General features: G+C 52.3%; 1 protein-coding gene and 1 long non-coding RNA gene across 2 annotated transcripts in view; one reads left to right on the top strand and one right to left on the bottom strand.

Moving 5' to 3' along the window:
• The window catches only part of ttn.2 (titin, tandem duplicate 2), a 160,289-nt gene that overhangs the window by 67,068 nt on the left and 76,091 nt on the right, over positions 1–17,130 (top strand). The window contains exons 101-142 of the mRNA XM_085919768.1: positions 258–308; positions 385–783; positions 891–1,169; positions 1,241–1,510; positions 1,588–1,727; positions 1,794–1,920; positions 2,306–2,572; positions 2,660–2,926; positions 3,044–3,307; positions 3,453–3,592; positions 3,700–3,826; positions 3,898–4,164; positions 4,618–4,884; positions 4,990–5,256; positions 5,616–5,755; positions 5,838–5,964; positions 6,207–6,349; positions 6,479–6,602; positions 6,678–6,944; positions 7,527–7,624; positions 7,718–7,886; positions 8,083–8,352; positions 8,539–8,805; positions 9,019–9,297; positions 9,650–10,058; positions 10,527–10,651; positions 10,731–10,997; positions 11,199–11,468; positions 11,669–11,968; positions 12,315–12,617; positions 12,841–13,028; positions 13,108–13,222; positions 13,305–13,592; positions 13,678–13,829; positions 13,904–14,051; positions 14,143–14,442; positions 14,638–14,925; positions 15,003–15,299; positions 15,576–15,762; positions 16,004–16,119; positions 16,200–16,499; positions 16,767–17,066. Of these exons, the coding sequence (XP_085775894.1) occupies positions 258–308; positions 385–783; positions 891–1,169; positions 1,241–1,510; positions 1,588–1,727; positions 1,794–1,920; positions 2,306–2,572; positions 2,660–2,926; positions 3,044–3,307; positions 3,453–3,592; positions 3,700–3,826; positions 3,898–4,164; positions 4,618–4,884; positions 4,990–5,256; positions 5,616–5,755; positions 5,838–5,964; positions 6,207–6,349; positions 6,479–6,602; positions 6,678–6,944; positions 7,527–7,624; positions 7,718–7,886; positions 8,083–8,352; positions 8,539–8,805; positions 9,019–9,297; positions 9,650–10,058; positions 10,527–10,651; positions 10,731–10,997; positions 11,199–11,468; positions 11,669–11,968; positions 12,315–12,617; positions 12,841–13,028; positions 13,108–13,222; positions 13,305–13,592; positions 13,678–13,829; positions 13,904–14,051; positions 14,143–14,442; positions 14,638–14,925; positions 15,003–15,299; positions 15,576–15,762; positions 16,004–16,119; positions 16,200–16,499; positions 16,767–17,066 (9,369 nt within the window). The remainder of the gene's footprint in view (positions 1–257; positions 309–384; positions 784–890; positions 1,170–1,240; positions 1,511–1,587; positions 1,728–1,793; positions 1,921–2,305; positions 2,573–2,659; positions 2,927–3,043; positions 3,308–3,452; positions 3,593–3,699; positions 3,827–3,897; positions 4,165–4,617; positions 4,885–4,989; positions 5,257–5,615; positions 5,756–5,837; positions 5,965–6,206; positions 6,350–6,478; positions 6,603–6,677; positions 6,945–7,526; positions 7,625–7,717; positions 7,887–8,082; positions 8,353–8,538; positions 8,806–9,018; positions 9,298–9,649; positions 10,059–10,526; positions 10,652–10,730; positions 10,998–11,198; positions 11,469–11,668; positions 11,969–12,314; positions 12,618–12,840; positions 13,029–13,107; positions 13,223–13,304; positions 13,593–13,677; positions 13,830–13,903; positions 14,052–14,142; positions 14,443–14,637; positions 14,926–15,002; positions 15,300–15,575; positions 15,763–16,003; positions 16,120–16,199; positions 16,500–16,766; positions 17,067–17,130) is intronic.
• On the bottom strand, positions 266–10,978 carry LOC147051466 (uncharacterized). Its single transcript, XR_015067229.1, has 3 exons — positions 10,710–10,978; positions 9,612–9,797; positions 266–1,015 (listed from the first exon to the last, which is right to left on the bottom strand). It is a non-coding gene; the product is annotated as an uncharacterized LOC147051466 (long non-coding RNA).

Genomic DNA, 17,130 nt, shown 5'->3' with positions numbered 1-17,130 from the left:
ATCAACTCATTGCCATGGTCATGCCTCCATCTTCACACCGCTCACCTGTGTTTGGTGGTTCTCAACCTCACTGGTTACGTTGTGATGTCATTCCCGTCCACTTGGGTGTTGTCGTCGTCATCTTCATGTCATTCCTGTACTTTCTCTGATTAACATAGCACGACACGCATTCACGCTCATTTCTCCACCTTCATTCCACAATTGTTTAAGAGTAGATGCTGTTTGCAAGCAGCTCATAGCTTTGTCTTTTTGAACAGAGGGACAGCCGGCAGAGGAAGCAGGAAGGGCAAGAGGAAGAGGCTTCAAACGTGAGACATCTGACGAAATTCGCTCGGAAACATCTGGTTTTTCTGAAATTTAATTTCATTTTCATTTGTCTTTCAGCCAAGCTGACGCCATCGCCCGGTGAAGGCAGGGGACGTGGTCTCAGACCTGCTGGACGAGGCGCTCCTACACCTCCGGAGGAGCCTTTTGGAGGATTCAAACTCAAAGCGGTGCCGCTCAAGTTCATCAAGAAGCTGGAGGACATTGTGCTGCAGGAGGCCGAGTCCATCGGCTCTGCGGCCATCTTTGAGTGCCAGGTGTCGCCGTCCACCGCCGTCACCTCGTGGATGAAGGATGGCGGCAACCTGCGCGAGAGCCCCAAACACAAGTTCACCTCAGACGGCAAGGACCGTAAGATGATGGTTAAAGACGTGCAGCTGTCGGACACTGGAGAATACACTTGCGTCGCCAAGAACGCCGGCAAGGAGATCAGCTGTACCGCCAAGCTCATTGTCGAAGGTGCGTAGTTGCTCCTTCGTGGTCATCCTGTTCTGAGTAGGTCTTTGAGCGTAGGCTAGATGCTGTACTGTCAGGACCTCACCTGAATTTGTCTTTCTAATTTTCAGAGCTCCCTGTAAAATGGATCAAGGAGTTGGAGCCGGAGATGTCGGCTGTGAAGGGTCAGCCGCTCTACCTGTCCTGCGAGCTGAACAAGGAGAGAGATGTCATCTGGAAGAAGAACGACGAGGTCCTGAAGAAGCAGGAAAACAAGATCCAGATCAACATCATTGGGCTGGCGCACGCTGTGACCATTCAAAACACCATTGAGGAGGATGCTGGTTGCTACTCCTGCGAAGTGGCCAACCAGACTGAGTTGAAGACGTCGACAAACGTCAAAGTGACGGGTGAGTGTTTTCCACTTGGTCCTCAAGCCCGGCCATCTCCATACACTGACGGTCTGCTCTGGGTAAAACAGAGGTCATCAAGGATTGGCTCGTAAAGCCTCTGAGGGACCAGCATGTGAAACCCAAGGCAAGCGCCACGTTTAAAGGCCTGCTGTTCAAGGACACTCCCAACTGGAAATGGCTCAAAGGAGACAAGGAGTTGATCCCCTCCGACAAAGTGGAGATCAACAAGGACGGGAAGGACCTGACGCTGACCATTAAGAACTGCCAGCCCGACGACGTTTCGGACTACTCGGTGGAGGTGGAGGGTCGTGTCTACAGCGCCAAACTGACTCTCGGAGGTTGGGGTCTTCATTTTGGGTTTCATCTGCCACATTTTGCTCTTTGCTTCGTGCGATGATAACGTGTCTGATCTCAGAGCGCGAAGCTGAAATCTTGAAGCCCCTGACCAGTGTGGAGGTGTTCGAGAAGGAAGATGCTGCCTTTGAGACAGAAATATCTGAGGATGACATTCCAGGACAATGGAAGCTTAAAGGGGAGCCTCTGACTAGATCCCCGGTATGACTTGTTCTACCTTTTGCCCTGTATGGAGTTTTGGCTCAAGTAACTCTCTTCCTCCCGTAGACCTGCGACATCCAAATGGAGCGTGGCGTGCGCCAACTGAAGCTTAAGAAGTGTCAAGTGGATCAGTCGGGCGAGGTGTCCTACCAAGCGTTGAACGCTGTCACGAGCGCAATGCTCACCGTGAAAGGTAAGCACGTGCTTACAGCGTCTTGGATCGCAATGGTCTTTTTCAAACATGGACTTTTTTTATTCAGTCTCAGTTTATTCAGTACAGATCTAAAGGCAGGAATCAAATCAATTCAGGTCCATGTAGGACGTCATTGCTAGGTTTGGCGTGCGTACGCTAGCTCTAACAATGGAAGACTCGGGACCCCCGCCCGCTCCTCCAAACATCCCTCTTCTTGTTATTTTTCTTTGGACTGGTGTTTGTCATTCTTCATGGTCTGAAAACGCATTGAGCGATGTCTGCAGTGTATGAGGTGATAGAAGGGCACCTTTGTGTCTGCTGTTCACCGTTGTCACTGTCGTTTGATGTTTGATGTGCGTGCCTGTCACATTCTGACATTCTTCAGAAATCCCAATGGACTTTGTCGTACCACTCAAGGACGTAAGTGTGCCTGAAAAGAAACAGGGCAAGTTTGAATGTGCCATTACCAGAGATGCCCCCACGGCCATGTGGTACAGGGGAAGCGAAATAATCACGCCAGACACCAAGTATGACATCATTGCCGATGGCAAGAAGCACTTGCTCATCATCAATTGCTGCGAGTTTGACGACGAGGACGAATACAGGATTGAGGTTTTGGGCAAAGAGTCCAAGGCGAGACTCATTGTGGAGGGTAAGCGGGGGACGCATGGCTTTGCGCCGCCGACACTCCATGCAGCCAGCGCTCAGTGTCTTAATGACTTTGACGCTGCGGTTGTAGGCATCAGGCTCAAACTGACTTCGCCGCTCAAAGACCAAACGGTGAAGGAGGGCAGCATAGTTTGCTTTGAGCTGGAGCTCTCCCATGAAGATATTCCGGTGACCTGGTACAGGAACGACGTCAAAGTCCATCCCAGCCGAACGGTGCTAAAGCACGTGGATGGAAAGCGTCACGTCCTGGAGATCAAGGACGTGACTCTGGATGACACTTGCCAGATCAAGGCTGAGGCCAAAGGAGTCTCCTCCATGGCGAACTTAACCGTCATAGGTAACTCTTGCTCTCTTTGGCTGTCCATCCGGGGCCCAGGCGGGCATCCTCGTCTGCCGTCTTTGTGTCTCTGTCTTGTCGCTTTTGTGTCACCCTTGTCCGATTGCACCCTTTCAGAGGGAGACGCGTACTTCACGGTCAAGCTGCAGGACTACACAGCAGTGGAGAAGGACAAGGTGGCCCTGGAATGTGAGCTCAACAAAGATGTTAAGGTGCTTTGGTACCACAATGAAGAAGAGGTGAAGGCTTCCAAAGTGGTCGCCATCAAGGCCGAGGGCAAGCGCAGAACGCTGCTCATCAGGAAAGTGGCCGACATAGACAAAGGACAGTACGTGTGTGACTGCGGGACGGACAAGACGACAGCAAGCCTTCACATTGAAGGTAAAGGCAGCAATTTGCTGTCACTTTCCTCCCGGTAAATCCCGCGGCTCGTGCGCTATGCCATCTTCTGCTTCATCGCCATCTTCATCATGCTTTCACCTTCTCGCAAGTTAGTCGTTAAGTTGTGGCCTTTCTTCAACGATAGCCCGCCATATCCGAGTGATGCGGCCGGTGTACGGCGTGGAGGTGTTTGAGGGGGAGACGGCTCGCTTCGAGGTGGAGCTGAGCGAGGACGACGTCCACAGCCAGTGGAAACTCAACGGCCAAGTCTTAAGTCCATCTCCCGTATGCGCACCCCTAGATCTTCCGCTCTGTGTGTCTGTGTGTCTTTGTGTGAAACGGTGGTCTGGTGACCCTGATCTTAGCATTGAAAAGTGCATCGGCATCTACAGGATGTGGAGATGGTGGAGGATGGAGCCAAGCACACTCTGGTGTTCTACAACTGCAAGGTGCCTCAGACCGGCGAGGTTTCGTTTAGCGCCGCTGACGCCAAGTGCTCAGCCAATCTGAAAGTCAAGGGTGAGCGTTGGCTTCCCCCTCGCCAACGGGGCCCTCGAGCCGGCATTAATTGTCTCGCTATCAATCAACAGAGATTCCCGTTTCTTTCATCACGCCGCTGGCTGACGTGCGCGTCTTTGAAAAGGACGATGCCAAGTTTGAGCTGGAGGTGTCCAGAGAACCCAAAAGCTTCCGTTGGTTCAAAGGCTCTCAGGAACTGATGAGCGATGACAAATATCAGCTGCTGCGAGACGGAAACAAACACTCTCTTGTTGTCAAATCCGCCAGATATGAAGATGAAGCCAAGTACCTGTTTGAGGCCGAAGATAAGAGAACATCAGGGAAGCTGATCATTGAAGGTAGCCCACGTCAAAGCGGGTGGACGTGCTAACCAGATGTATTTTTCTCACCAAATGAATTGAGGCCACAGCTTGCGTGCTGGCTGACAAAGTTTAGAGCGCCGCAGAAGGTTCTACAGGTGCATGAAGGCACGCCACTTGGCCTTAATTTGAAAGACTTTCAAAGGCTTGTCACGCCGTAGCTTGTTCTTCTACACCACACTCTCCCGAGCACAAAGCGTGCCAAGCTTTGCAGAACAGGAATTTGCCCAAACTGTTACAGTTGTGCAAAATGTCTTGGTATGATGTCAAGCTCAAATACTTTTGTCCATGTGGTCTCGCCCAGAGCACAAATCCTGCTAAACAGGATTTGTGCTCTGGAAGCGTGCAGATTTCATGTCGATGTCCCCGGACTACTCGGGATTTGGGCAGGTATTCCTCAGCCACAGTGTGAACACAGTCTCTGTCCGTCAGGTATCCGCCTGGAGTTTCTCAAACCCATCAAGGACGTGACGGTGAAAGAGCGCGAAACGGCCGAGTTCAGTGTGGAACTCTCCCACGAAAACATCCCGGTGGTTTGGTACAAAAGTGGCGCACGCGTGCACCCCAGCAAGGTGGTGCACATGTCAGAGGACGGTCGCGTCCACACACTGGCCTTCAAGGAGGTCTCTATTGATGACACGTCCCTAATCAAAGTAGAAGCCATGGACAAGACGTCTGAGGCCATGCTCACTGTGCTGGGTTAGTATGCGAACCCGGAATCTTTGTAAGCGCCTGCTGACTCCTGCGCTCGTCAGCCAGCAAATCATGTTTGCGCATTAACACCGTGACCCTCACCTCTTGCAGAGGGCGACCTCTACTTTACGCTCAAGCTCCAAAACTACAGCGCTATCGAAAAGGACGAAGTGGTGCTGTCCTGTGAGTTGAGCAAAGCTTCCGGCGAGGTCCGCTGGTTCAAAGACGGCAAGGAAATCTTTGCTTCCAAGAACATTGTGATGCAGTCCGACGGCAGGAAGCGCATGCTGGTCATCCGCAAGGTGTCCAAGAGCGATAAGGGAGCCTTCACGTGTGACTGTGCCACTGACAGAACCACAGCCCAGCTCAACATCGAAGGTAATCCTTGTGCCGGAGTCTCGCGATTTGGGACCTGAATCTCTGGAGTGGTCATCTCAAATCTCAGTGTCCACATAGTCTCCACTTTATTCCGTCAGATAGGATTTGCTTTCTAAAGACAGCCGACAGTGCTTAGGTGTGTTTTGCGGAGGCTCAAACTCTCTTTAGAGGTTCTTCTGCGCCTCTGTAACGCCACTCCTGCTTGAACATTGCCGTCTCAAATTTCTTTCGCACAACTGTAGAGGGCAAAGTTCCTCAATGGGAGATTAGAGGTTAGGTGGTCCCGCCCAGTTCTGCTCTCTCCAGTTAATCTTGCCACAGCCTTTATACTAACGCTAGCATCTGTCCATGCGACGCAGAGCGCGACATCAAGGTGATGCGTCCACTCTACAGCGTGGAAGTCACTGAGACCGAGACGGCCAAGTTTGAAACCGAAATCTCAGAGGCGGACCTTCACGCCACCTGGAAGTTGATAGGCGAGACACTTCATCCGTCCACTGTGAGCTTTTCCTCCCCCTTCGCCAGCGTCTTTTCTTGCGAGCGCCGTCATGCGAACACGCCTACCTCTTCTTGTCCTTCAGGATGTGGAGATCAAGGAGGAAGGCGTCAGGCACACCTTGATCCTCTTCAACTGCCGCATGGACATGGCGGGAGGAGTAGACTTTGCCGCTGCCAATGCAAAATCATCCGCTCAGCTCCGTGTCAAAGGTGAAACTGTGTGTGTTTTGCAGGCCTTAACGGGCCCACTTTCCCGCCACCGATTGGCCGGGCCGGGATGTGACCTGGCTCATACGCTAATGAGCAGAGCCCCCCTGGTGCTGGGCGCCACTGGCAGTTGTACTGCGGGCGTCTCGCAGCTGCCCCAACGACTTTTCCCAGAGACTCGTTTTTTTTGGGGGGGAGACTGCGGTACTGCCTCTCACGCCAAATGTCTTCTCCTTGCTCCAAAGCCCGAGTGGTGAGCCTGACGCGGCCGCTGAGCGACGTGACGGTGACGGCCGGCGAGACGGCCACCTTCGAGTGTGAAGTGTCTTACGAGGACGTCCCCGTGGAGTGGTTCCTGGAGGGCGTCAAGCTGGAGCCCAGCGACCGAGTGAGTATGCCGCTGGCCGCCTGCCGACTCCACTTCCTGTTTATCCTGTTGCAGTTGGTTTTGGGATGTGCTGACCATCATTACGGGCAGCATTCAAGGATCGAGACTGAGCTTGTCACTGAACTGCAGGTGGTACTGAAGTCGGAGGGTAAAGTCCACAGTATGACCCTGAGGGACGTTCATCTGCATGAAGCAGGACATGTTCGGCTCACCACCAAAGACTGCCAGACCGAAGCTAGACTCATCGTCAAAGGTGGGACGTCCGAGATGATCGCTAGCCGGACTGTCCCGGCTTGATACTCAAAAGCGGTTTGTTGTGGTTTTGCAGAGCCACCGGTGGAGTTCACCAAGCCACTGGAAGACCAGACAGTGGAGGAGGAGGTCACCGCCACTCTGGAGTGTGAAGTCTCTCGGCCCAATGGCGAGGTGCAGTGGTTCAGAGACGGACAGGAGATCCGCAAGACCAAAAAGTACGAGATGCTCGTAGACGGATGCAAAAGGACGCTGCTCGTCCATGGATGCGCCTTGGATGACTCCAGGACCTACTCCTGTGCTGCCAAAGAATTCAAGACTTCATGCTTCCTAAACGTAGAACGTGAGTACCAACACCCACTACATGAGAAACACCTATGGGAACCAGTTTCAAGAAATGAACTTAGTACAGCCTCACTTCCTGTTCTCTCTTTTACATTGGAAGTCAGGTAGTCCCCATGAACTGACATTCTTGTTCTAGTTCCACCACTAAAGAAAAGGGTCTCCCCAGGGTTTACGAGGATATATTCACAAAGTCAAAGTCCCAATGATTGTCACACACACATCTGGGTGTGGTGAAATTTGTCCTCTGCATTTAACCCATCCCCGTGTGATTTTGATCCATCCCCTAGGGGAGAGGGGAGCAGTAGGGAGCAGCGGTGCCGCGCTCGGGAATCATTTGGTCATCTAACCCCCCATTTCCAACCCTTAATGCTGAGTGCCAAGCAGGGAGGCAATGGGTCCCATTTGTTATAGTCTTTGGTATGACCCGGCTGGGGTTTGAACCCGCAACCTTCCAGTCTCAGGGTGGACACCCTACCACTAGGCCACTGAGCTTGAATTTAAAATTGAGGCGGTCTCACTGACTATCTGGAGACAGACTTTTGTGAATCCCTCAGACTGACATCGGTGTCTCTACCCACAGCTCTCCGCGTGGAGTTTTCCAAGCCGCTCCATGACTTGGAAGTGCAAGAGAAGGAATCTGCCAGGTTTGAGTGTGAAGTATCCCGAGAGAATGTGAAGGTGAGTTTGGTTGCCTTGGTGCCCTCATCGTCATGCCCGTTCACGTTTATTTGTAGTCAAACCATTGTCTCACCCCCTCCTTCCTCTTCGCAGGTTTGCTGGTTCAAGGACGGAAGTGAAATCCGAAAAGGGAAGAAGTACGAAATCATTGCTCAGGGACGCCAACACGTCCTCGTTGTCCACAAGTCGGTGATGGATGATGAAGCCGAGTACGAGTGCGACGCTAAAACCGCCAAGACCTCCGGAATGCTGACTGTTATCGGTAAGAAGAGTGATGCTAGCTAGGTTCAGTGTGTGTCAAACATTTCACACCAATACCGCCTCAAAAAAGCTACATGTACCACCGTCAATGAGAAGCGTCCAAATACAGTCGGGAGAAGGCCCGAGTGTTGACCGCACCGGCAGAATATAAGAACGAGTGATGCCGTGTGACTCAAACTGGTGGTGGTCTCTCACAGAGGAGGAGGCCAGGTTCACCAAGAACCTGTCCGACGTGGAGGGAACCGAGACCGACACAGTGAAACTCATCTGCGAAGTCTCCAAAGCCGACGCTGACGTCACCTGGTACAAGGGTGAGGAAGAGTTGCCGGAGGGCGGCCGCTATGACCACATTGTGGACGGCAGGAGGAGAATCCTCCTTATTCAGGACCTGAAGATTCCTGATGCCGGAGAGTACAACTGCAGGCTCAGTCCCAGGGTCAGAACCTCAGGAAACCTCAGGATTAATGGTACACACACTGCTACCTCTCATCTAGCGGCTGCTTCCCCCCCCCCCCCCCTCCCGAAAAAAATAATAATATATACCTATATATCCTACTTGGGAATTTCATTCATTCTGCAACCAAGCTCCTTGATTTACGTTTTCCAACTGGTCTTGTCCGCTCCCAACTGGTCTTTCTCGCCTGCTATTTTAGAACTGGCGGCCGAGTTTCTCTCCAGGCCTCGCAGCGTGGAGGTGGTAGAAGGCGAAAAGGCCGAGTTCACCTGTACTGTGTCCAAAGAGACCTATGAGGTCAAATGGCAAAAGGACGACAAGGAGCTGGAGGGCGGGGACAAGTACCATATGGTCAGTGATGGAAAGAGAAGGACTTTGGTCATCAAGAACTGCGAGCTCAGCGACGAGTGCAAATACGTGGTCTTGATCGGAGCCACCAGAGCCAGCGCCCAGCTCACTGTACACGGTAAGTGACACCGCTAGGGTTCCTCCGGGCCCAAATCCAGGCAGGTGCGATATGGGGTCAGACCACAATGGCAGCTGAAAAAGATGCTGGTCAGATAATGGTAACTTGGTGGAAGCAGCCATCCGCCACCAAAGTTGATGAGCAGGAAAAGCCCTGGCTACATGAACGCATCTGAACCCAAGGCTAATTTCCATGTCACTCGCTGACCTGCAGAAAAACTGAAGATCATCACGGCGCTAAAAGACACGGAGGCCAACGAAGGCCAGGAGGTGGTCCTTATTTGTGAGGTGAACAACGAGGGTGCCAAGGTCAAGTGGCTGAAGAACGACGAGACCATTTTTGAAAGCAGCAAGTACGTGATGCTCCAGCGGGACAACATCTTCTCGCTGAGGATTCGAGATGCGCAGCAGGATGACCAAGCCGATTACAGCGTCCATCTCAGCAATCACAGAGGAGAGCAGGTCAAGAGCTCCTGCACACTTGTTGTCAAAGGTGAGTCCGCCTTGCGGGCCTTCCATCATAATTTCCATTAGCATGGTAGAATATTTTGTTAGGAATGGTCCCTGGATGCAGAAAAAGTTGTAATGCTGTTCTGTGTGGGACGATTGGTACTCGGTTTCCAATCCCGCCGTGTTACCATTTTAGCATAGCAGCTGCAATGGTGTTAGCATTTTTAGAGAAAGCTGTACAGGGTAATCAGTTTGCTATCGATGCTAGCTTAGCAACAGTTGGCCATTCTTGCTCTAGGTTAGCGTAGCAGCTGTTAGCATGTTAGCATTCCTGAAAATGATTCTGAACAATGTTACCTGGATCTTAGCGCAGCGTCTGATGTTTGTGTCCTCAGAGGAACGTTTGAGGATTGTGGTTCCTCTGGAGGATGTGGACACACAGGAGAAGAAGACGGTCAGCTTCTTTTGCAAGGTCAACCGCCACAACGTCACTCTGAAGTGGATCAAGGCCGGCGAGGAGGTTGTCTTCAGCAAGCGGCTGGTCTACCGGGTGGACAAAGACAAGCACACGTTGACCATCAAGGACTGCACGCTGGCGGACGAGGGCGAGTACACGGTGGTGGCCTGCGACGACAAGTCCACGGCCGAGCTGATCATCAGCGAGTCGCCAGCCGACTTTGCCATGCACTTGAAGGACCAGACCATTACCGAGTTCGAGGACGCCGAGTTCTCCTGCAAGCTGACCAAAGAGAAGGCCGAGGTCAAGTGGTACAGGGACGGACGCGAGATCAGAGAAGGACCCAGGTGCTGATTTTTAGAAAGTGATTGGCCAAAATCAACATCCTCTAATTTTCACATATTTTTGACTGACTCAAACTATTCCAACAACAAACCTTTCAGCGTGTTCTTTTTTTGTTGTTTTTAAAAGCAAAATATGATCGATCTTAATTTCCATTTTTTAACTCCATATTGCTTATCAAGCTTCCATTCCAAAATCACATTTTCCAAAGCTTTTTTATGTACTCATTTGTAATGAGACCCTTGAAAGACTTTTCCTTGATAACACGGGTTGTACAGGGCAAGCCAAACTGTCCGCGTCGCAAATTGTGGCTTGCCAACTTGCAGCTGTTCCATTTCCAAATGTTCCCTCTAAAATCCCTCATCCAGGATATAGCAAGTCTCACATTTGACAGTTCAGCTGCAGCTCTGTAGCATTGGCGCACATTTCCAACACAAAGTGCCCTCACTAAAACAACTCCTGTCTTCTCCCAGATACACGTTTGAAAAAGACGGGAATATGTGCTACTTGCGCATCAAAGTGTGCCGACTAGACGACGAGCGCGAGTATGCGTGCGGTGTCGACGACAAGCGATCCAGAGCCAGGCTCTTCGTGGAAGGTGAGATGGCTGGGCCACGCTTCGCCGCAACTTCTTCCGACCTGCGCAAATATCTCACCTCTGACTTTGTGGATCGCAGAGATCCCGGTGGAGATTGTCAGGCCGCCGCAGGACGTGTCTGAGCCGCCCGGCTCGGACATAATGTTCGAGGTGGAGCTCAACAAAGACAGAGTTGAAGTCACCTGGTTGAGGAACAACATGACCATTGTGCAGGGAGACAAATACCAGATGATGAGCGAAGGCAAAGTGCACAGGCTGCAGGTCTGCGAGATCCGCCCTCGAGACCAGGGCGAGTACAGAGTGGTGGCCAAGGACAAAGATGCCAAAGCCAAGCTGGAGCTGGCGGGTAAGCTGGTAAACAATTAGCGCACAACACAGGCGTGAATGCCAATCTGACATCACAAAGCCACCAAGTATGAATGTGACGCAACCGTGGCTCAGGAGAGCCAAGCGGATCGAAACCTCCCTTCTCCCAGTTGCGTTGCTTGGATGAGCCCTTCTATCTGACTTTTTGTTCTCACGGCTTCTCCCGGTCTTGCCCCTGCAGCGGCGCCCCAGATCAAGACCACAGACCAAAACTACGTCACTGACGCGGGGAAGCCCCTGGTCATGACGGTTCCCTACAGCGCCTTCCCTCAAGCCAAGGCCGACTGGCTGTACGGCACTTCAAGTTTATCCCAGGATAGCATCTACACTTCTTCCGACTGCACAGAGTACCGGATGAAGGACCCCAGAAAGTCTGATGAGGGTCGCTACAAGGTCATCGTCAAGAACAAACATGGAGAGGGTGAAGCTTTCATCAACCTGGCTGTCATTGGTACGATTTTCCGGGGCTCGGTAACCAGCAAGAAACACCGACACCGTGCGTTTGTAACAGACACGATGGTCATGAAGCTAGCTTACCTAACAGAGGACGCTTTCTCGTTCAGTTATTTCACACAAAGCAAATGTCCCGAGAGTTAGAGTCGTGATCCACCGATCACATCGCAACTGAAATCTCTGTCTGTCTGGACCCAGATGTCCCGGGGCCCGTGCGGAACCTGCAGGTTGTGGACACCGCTGACGGAGAAGTCAGTTTGGCGTGGGACGAACCGGAAAACGACGGCGGAAGCAAAGTCATTGAGTATGTGGTGGAGAGGCGAGACGTCAAACGCAAGACCTGGACGCTGGCTACGGAGCACGCCCAGAGTCCGGAGTACACCGTGACCGGACTCCAGAAGGACTCCATGTACCTATTCAGGGTCTACGCCCGAAACAGAGTTGGCAGTGGACCCCTTGTAGAGACGGACAAACCCGTCCAGGCCAAGAACAAGTATGGTAAGGCAATCACTTGACGTCTGCAGAACATTCCTTCGTCCAATAATGGCAACGTTACCCAAATTCCACTTATCGCAATTTGATATTTGATTTTATATTGCACTTTCTGTCAAGACAATATGGGGCCTGTTATCCATCCAAAGTTCTGAATTTGAGAAAGCTTGCACGTGAGCACGTCCATGCTGCCCATTTCTGGAGTGTTCCACCTTCCATTCCCACTGTCTACATTTCAATCATGCTTTTCAGTTTCTTTCGGGTATCAGGGTCATTCCCGGGCAAAGTCGACACATTGCATTCCCTCCTTCCTTGTCGAGTTTTTGAGTCTTGTTTCTCTCGCGGCCATCAGACGTTCCCGATCCCCCTCGGAATGTGACGGTGGGGAACGTCTCCAAGTTTGGTTGCACCTTGACCTGGGAACCGCCCCAGTATGACGGCGGCTCACCCATCACCTGCTACATTGTGGAGCTCCGTGACAGGACGTCCGTCAAATGGTTGCCGGTCCAGGTGACCAAGGCCGATGAACTGAGCGTCGTCATCAATGACGTCATTGAGAACAAAGAGTACATCTTCAGAGTCAAGGCAGAGAACAAAGCCGGCGTCGGAAAGCCCAGTGCCGCCACCTATCCCGTCAAGATTATGGACGCTATCGGTGAGTCCGAGCCTAGACAACTTTCTTAGTAGTTCTACACTTTTATTTGACTTGGACTGTTTTGCCTCACTTCCAGTTTCTTGCTTTTCTGTTAGCTTTTATTTTTGAACACTTTTGTTTGTTAACTGTAACGCCCTCGGGTGAATCCAGCTGGCTGGAACTAAAAGTTGTCAAGTGTGAATGCGGTGTTACATTTACATTGGACTCGCCGTGCCACCAACAGAGCCTCCCAGCCCGCCTCAAAACCTGGTCTGGCAGAACCAGAACAAGAACTCGGTGCAGCTGAGCTGGGAGACACCGCTCAGTAACGGCGGGAGCATGATTACCGGATACATTCTGGAGCGCTGTGAGGACGGAACTGACAAGTGGCTCCGCTGCAACACCCGCCTCTGCCCCGACCTCTTCTACAAGGTGCCGTGTCAAGGAGCAGACGCCAAATTCTGTGATTCCCTTATGTGATATCAGTTTCATGTTCTATGTTTGATTTCAGGTGTCTGGACTCAAATGTGGAACATACTACAACTATCGAGCGTTCGCTGAAAACGCCGCCGGCATCTCGGATCCATCCAACGTCATCGGACCTCTGCTGGCCGACGACCCGCACAGTGAGTGGGATGGGCTGCCGTTGTAGTTCTCAGAGTTGATCGCCACCTCGGCTGACATCACTCGGTTCCCTCTCCTCTCCAGCCCCACCTACCATGGACCTGAGTGGCTTCAAAGACGGCCTGGAGGTGATCGTTCCAAATCCGCTCACCATCCGAGTCCCCATCACCGGATATCCCGTCCCCATCGCAAAGTGGACATTCGGGGAGACTGAGCTGAGCAGTGCCGATGACCGCGTCACGGTGACCACCAGGTCCACGTTTGCGGAGCTCATGGTGACTCCCAGCGTCCGTCCGGACAAAGGCGCCTACACCCTGCAGCTGGAGAACGACGTTTCGTCTGTCTCGGGAGAGATCGAAGTCAATGTCATTGGTAGGGAACAGCAGAGGCTTTGTGTGTCACAGCCGGACAAAATGCATCTGTACTAAGGTTTTATTTTTTCACTTGCACATTGCAGCCGCGCCGAGTGCACCAAAGGACTTTAAGGTTCTGGAAGTGACCCGCCAGCACGTTCACCTGAGCTGGGATCCTCCAGAGCACGACGGAGGAAGTCCTCTGATGGGCTATCAGGTGGAGAAACGAGAGGTCTCCCGCAAGACCTGGGTCAAGGTACGATGCTTCGAACGATATCTCAGTCGACCGGACCGCACCGTACTGAGCCGTCCTCTCTCATCCTTTGTCAGGCGGCCTCAGGCATCCAAGATCTGGAGATGACAGTCACCGATGTGATTGAAGGCAAAGAGTACCTGTTCAAGGTCACGGCCTGCAATAAGTGTGGACCAGGAGAGCCGGCCTACATTGACGAGCCTGTTAACGTGTCCTCTCCTGCCAGTGAGCCGCAGAACAATCGATTTGTGAACTGAAGAAGCACAAAGTGAACCCAAACAATGTATAGCTAACCGCCAATCACTGTGTCTCCCAGCCGTACCTGACCCACCAGAGAATCTGCGGTGGAGAGACAAGTCGGCCAGTGGCATCTTCCTGACCTGGGAGCCTCCCAAGTATGACGGCGGCAGTAGCATCCGCGGCTACAACGTCGAACGCTGCCAGAGAGGAAGCGATCGGTGGGAGCCTTGCGGAGACCTGGTCCCCGAACTCAAGTGTCAAGTCACGGGTCTTACCGAGGGAGAGTGGTACTCGTACCGAGTCCGAGCGCTGAACCGACTCGGAGCCGGTCGGCCCTGCAAGGCCACGGATGAGATCCAGGCAGTAGACCCCAAAGGTAAAGACCAAAGTTGGTTGATTTTCAGAAAACACTGATAAACATTCAAGGTCGCAATTCTAGTTACAGCATTACATCAAATAGGGCACCATAAATCATTGCTAAAATGGACCTGCGGTGTCCCGTAGGGGTCTTGGAGTGTTTTAATTGGTCACCATTGTCCTAACTAGTCATCCACAATGAAACCTTTTCCAGAGCCACCAGAGATCCAGCTGGACGCCAAGCTGCTTGCCGGTCTGACCGCCAAAGCCGGCAGCAAAATTGAACTCCCCGCCCTGGTGACGGGCAAACCCGAGCCCCGGGTCAAGTGGACCAAGGCCGACCTGGTCCTCAAAGCAGATGACAGAGTCCATATCGACACCAAGCCGGGACACTCCACAGTCACCGTGTCCAAGACCAAGCGGGATGACAGCTCAACCTACATCATTGAGGCCACCAACAGCTGCGGCAGAGCCACCGCCACCGTCGACGTCAATATTCTCGGTAGAATGGAAGTCTGGATGCAGCCGTAAGATGTTCTTTGGACCCAAATTCAGTCAGTCGTGTTTCTCCCACCTCAGACAAACCGGGACCCCCTGCAGCCTTCGACATTTCGGAAATTACCAACGAGTCCTGCTTCCTGGCCTGGAACCCACCGCGTGATGACGGCGGCTCCAGAGTCACCAATTACATCATTGAGCGCCGCGCCGCCGACAGCGAGATTTGGCACCGGCTCTCGTCCACCGTCAAACAGACCACCTACCGGGCGGTGGATCTGGTCAAGTTCAAAGAGTACATCTTCAGGGTTTTTGCCGAGAACCAGTTTGGTGTGGGGCCACCGGCCGAACACCCATCCATTATCGCCAGATATCCCTTCGGTATGTCTATCTCGCAACGAGGTTACAGTACTTCAGTTGCATTGTCGTCCTAAAAAATTGATATATTTACATTTGCGCATTTTTTGAAGCATTTATGTAGATAACGTCAAGTATTGTATACCTTTGGGGGAAAACTATTTTGAAACATTAATTTTGGTGCATTTGTCTTTTTATTTGACATTTGACTTGCATCATTTGTCTCTAGAAATGTTGATTGAGCCAAGTAGAGTGATCATGTGCAGAGCCCTTGTTGACCAAGCATTTTTTTTCCCCCAGACACCCCGGGCCCTCCTTACAAGTTGGAGCCTTCGGACATCGCCAAGGACTCGCTGACTCTCAGCTGGTACGAGCCCGACGAGGACGGAGGAAGCCCGATCACCGGCTACTGGGTGGAGCGATATGAGCCCGACCACGACAGGTGGATCCGATGCAACAAGCTGCCCATCAAGGATACAAACTACAGGTTGGTTTGGACCGGTGACCGTTTGGTAAACATTTGCAAAAATGGCTGCCTTTGAAAAGACTCGTGATTGCTTGCCGCTCAATGGGAGAGGGGCTTGAGATCAGGTTCAAGTGTCTCGCTTTCTTTCTGCCCGCGAGACTTGGTCTAGTCTTGTTTGGGACTTGGAGATCCTTTTCAGCCGTTACTTTGTGTAAAAGGTTTAGGAAATGCTGGTCTAAAGCATGAGCTTGGTTGTCTGCAGGGTCAAAGGTCTTCCCACAAGGAAGAAGTACAAGTTCAGAGTCCTGGCTGAAAACCTGGCCGGAACCGGAAAACCGAGCAAGGAAACCGAGCCGATCCTCGTGAAAGATCCGATTGGTACAACGCTTTGGACTCGTCGCTGTCTTGTTACTCGAAGGGATTTGTTCAAATTCCTAAACTCCCGACGGCTTTTCCAGATCCTCCGTGGCCTCCTGGCAAACCGACGGTGAAGGACGTGGCCAAGGCCTCCTGCTTCCTGACGTGGACCAAACCGGAGCACGATGGAGGAGCCAAGATTGACGGCTACGTCATCGAGATGCTCAAGAGCGGAACCACCGATTGGATCCGTGTGGCGGAGGGCGTCGGCTCGACCGAGTACTTCCTGAAGGGCCTGATGGAGAAGCAAGAGTACTCCTTCAGGGTGCGAGCCGTCAACGTGGCCGGGGAGAGCGAGCCCAGCGAGCCCAGCGACCCGGTTCTCTGCAAGGAGAGACTCAGTAAGAGACACGAATTAGCTGGGTCACATGAAATCCCACCAATGACTCGGTGCTCTCGAATCCAAAGTCAAGTCTAAAAAGCATTTTTTGAAACAGAAATAAAGCTGCGAGCTTTTTTTTTTTTTTTTTTTACGTCATTCATTTGTCTGACAGTTGAAGTCAGATGTCGTAGGTAGTTGTCTGATCGAAATGACTGACTTCAGTCTGATGACCTAACTTGAGTGGCTCATGTCACGCGATGTCCTCACAATGTCACTCTCTCCACAGACCCACCTTCCGCTCCTCGCTGGCTAGAGGTCACCGGCATTAGCAGGAAGAGCGCCGAGTTGAAGTGGACCGTTCCAGAGCGCGATGGAGGCTCCCTCATCACCAACTACGTGGTGGAGAAACGGGATGTTCGGCGTAAAGGCTGGCAGGCCGTGGACACCACCGTCAAGGAGCTCAAGTACACGGTGGCGCCGCTCAACGAAGGCTCGCTCTACGTGTTCCGCGTGGCGGCTGAGAATGCAGTTGGCGTCGGCCCCTTCTGCGAGATGGAGGACTCGGTGCTGGCCAAGGATACTTTCAGTAAGTCGGCAGGCAAATGTTTTGCTGTCAGACAATCGAATCCTCTCTGGCCTTGTTGGCTGTG

This window comes from Syngnathus leptorhynchus, chromosome 9, assembly GCF_054491065.1.
Source record: "Syngnathus leptorhynchus isolate UIUO chromosome 9, UIUO_Slep, whole genome shotgun sequence".
In the NCBI taxonomy this organism is placed as follows: domain Eukaryota; kingdom Metazoa; phylum Chordata; class Actinopteri; order Syngnathiformes; family Syngnathidae; genus Syngnathus; species Syngnathus leptorhynchus.
This window is presented reverse-complemented; position numbering and strand designations above follow the sequence as displayed.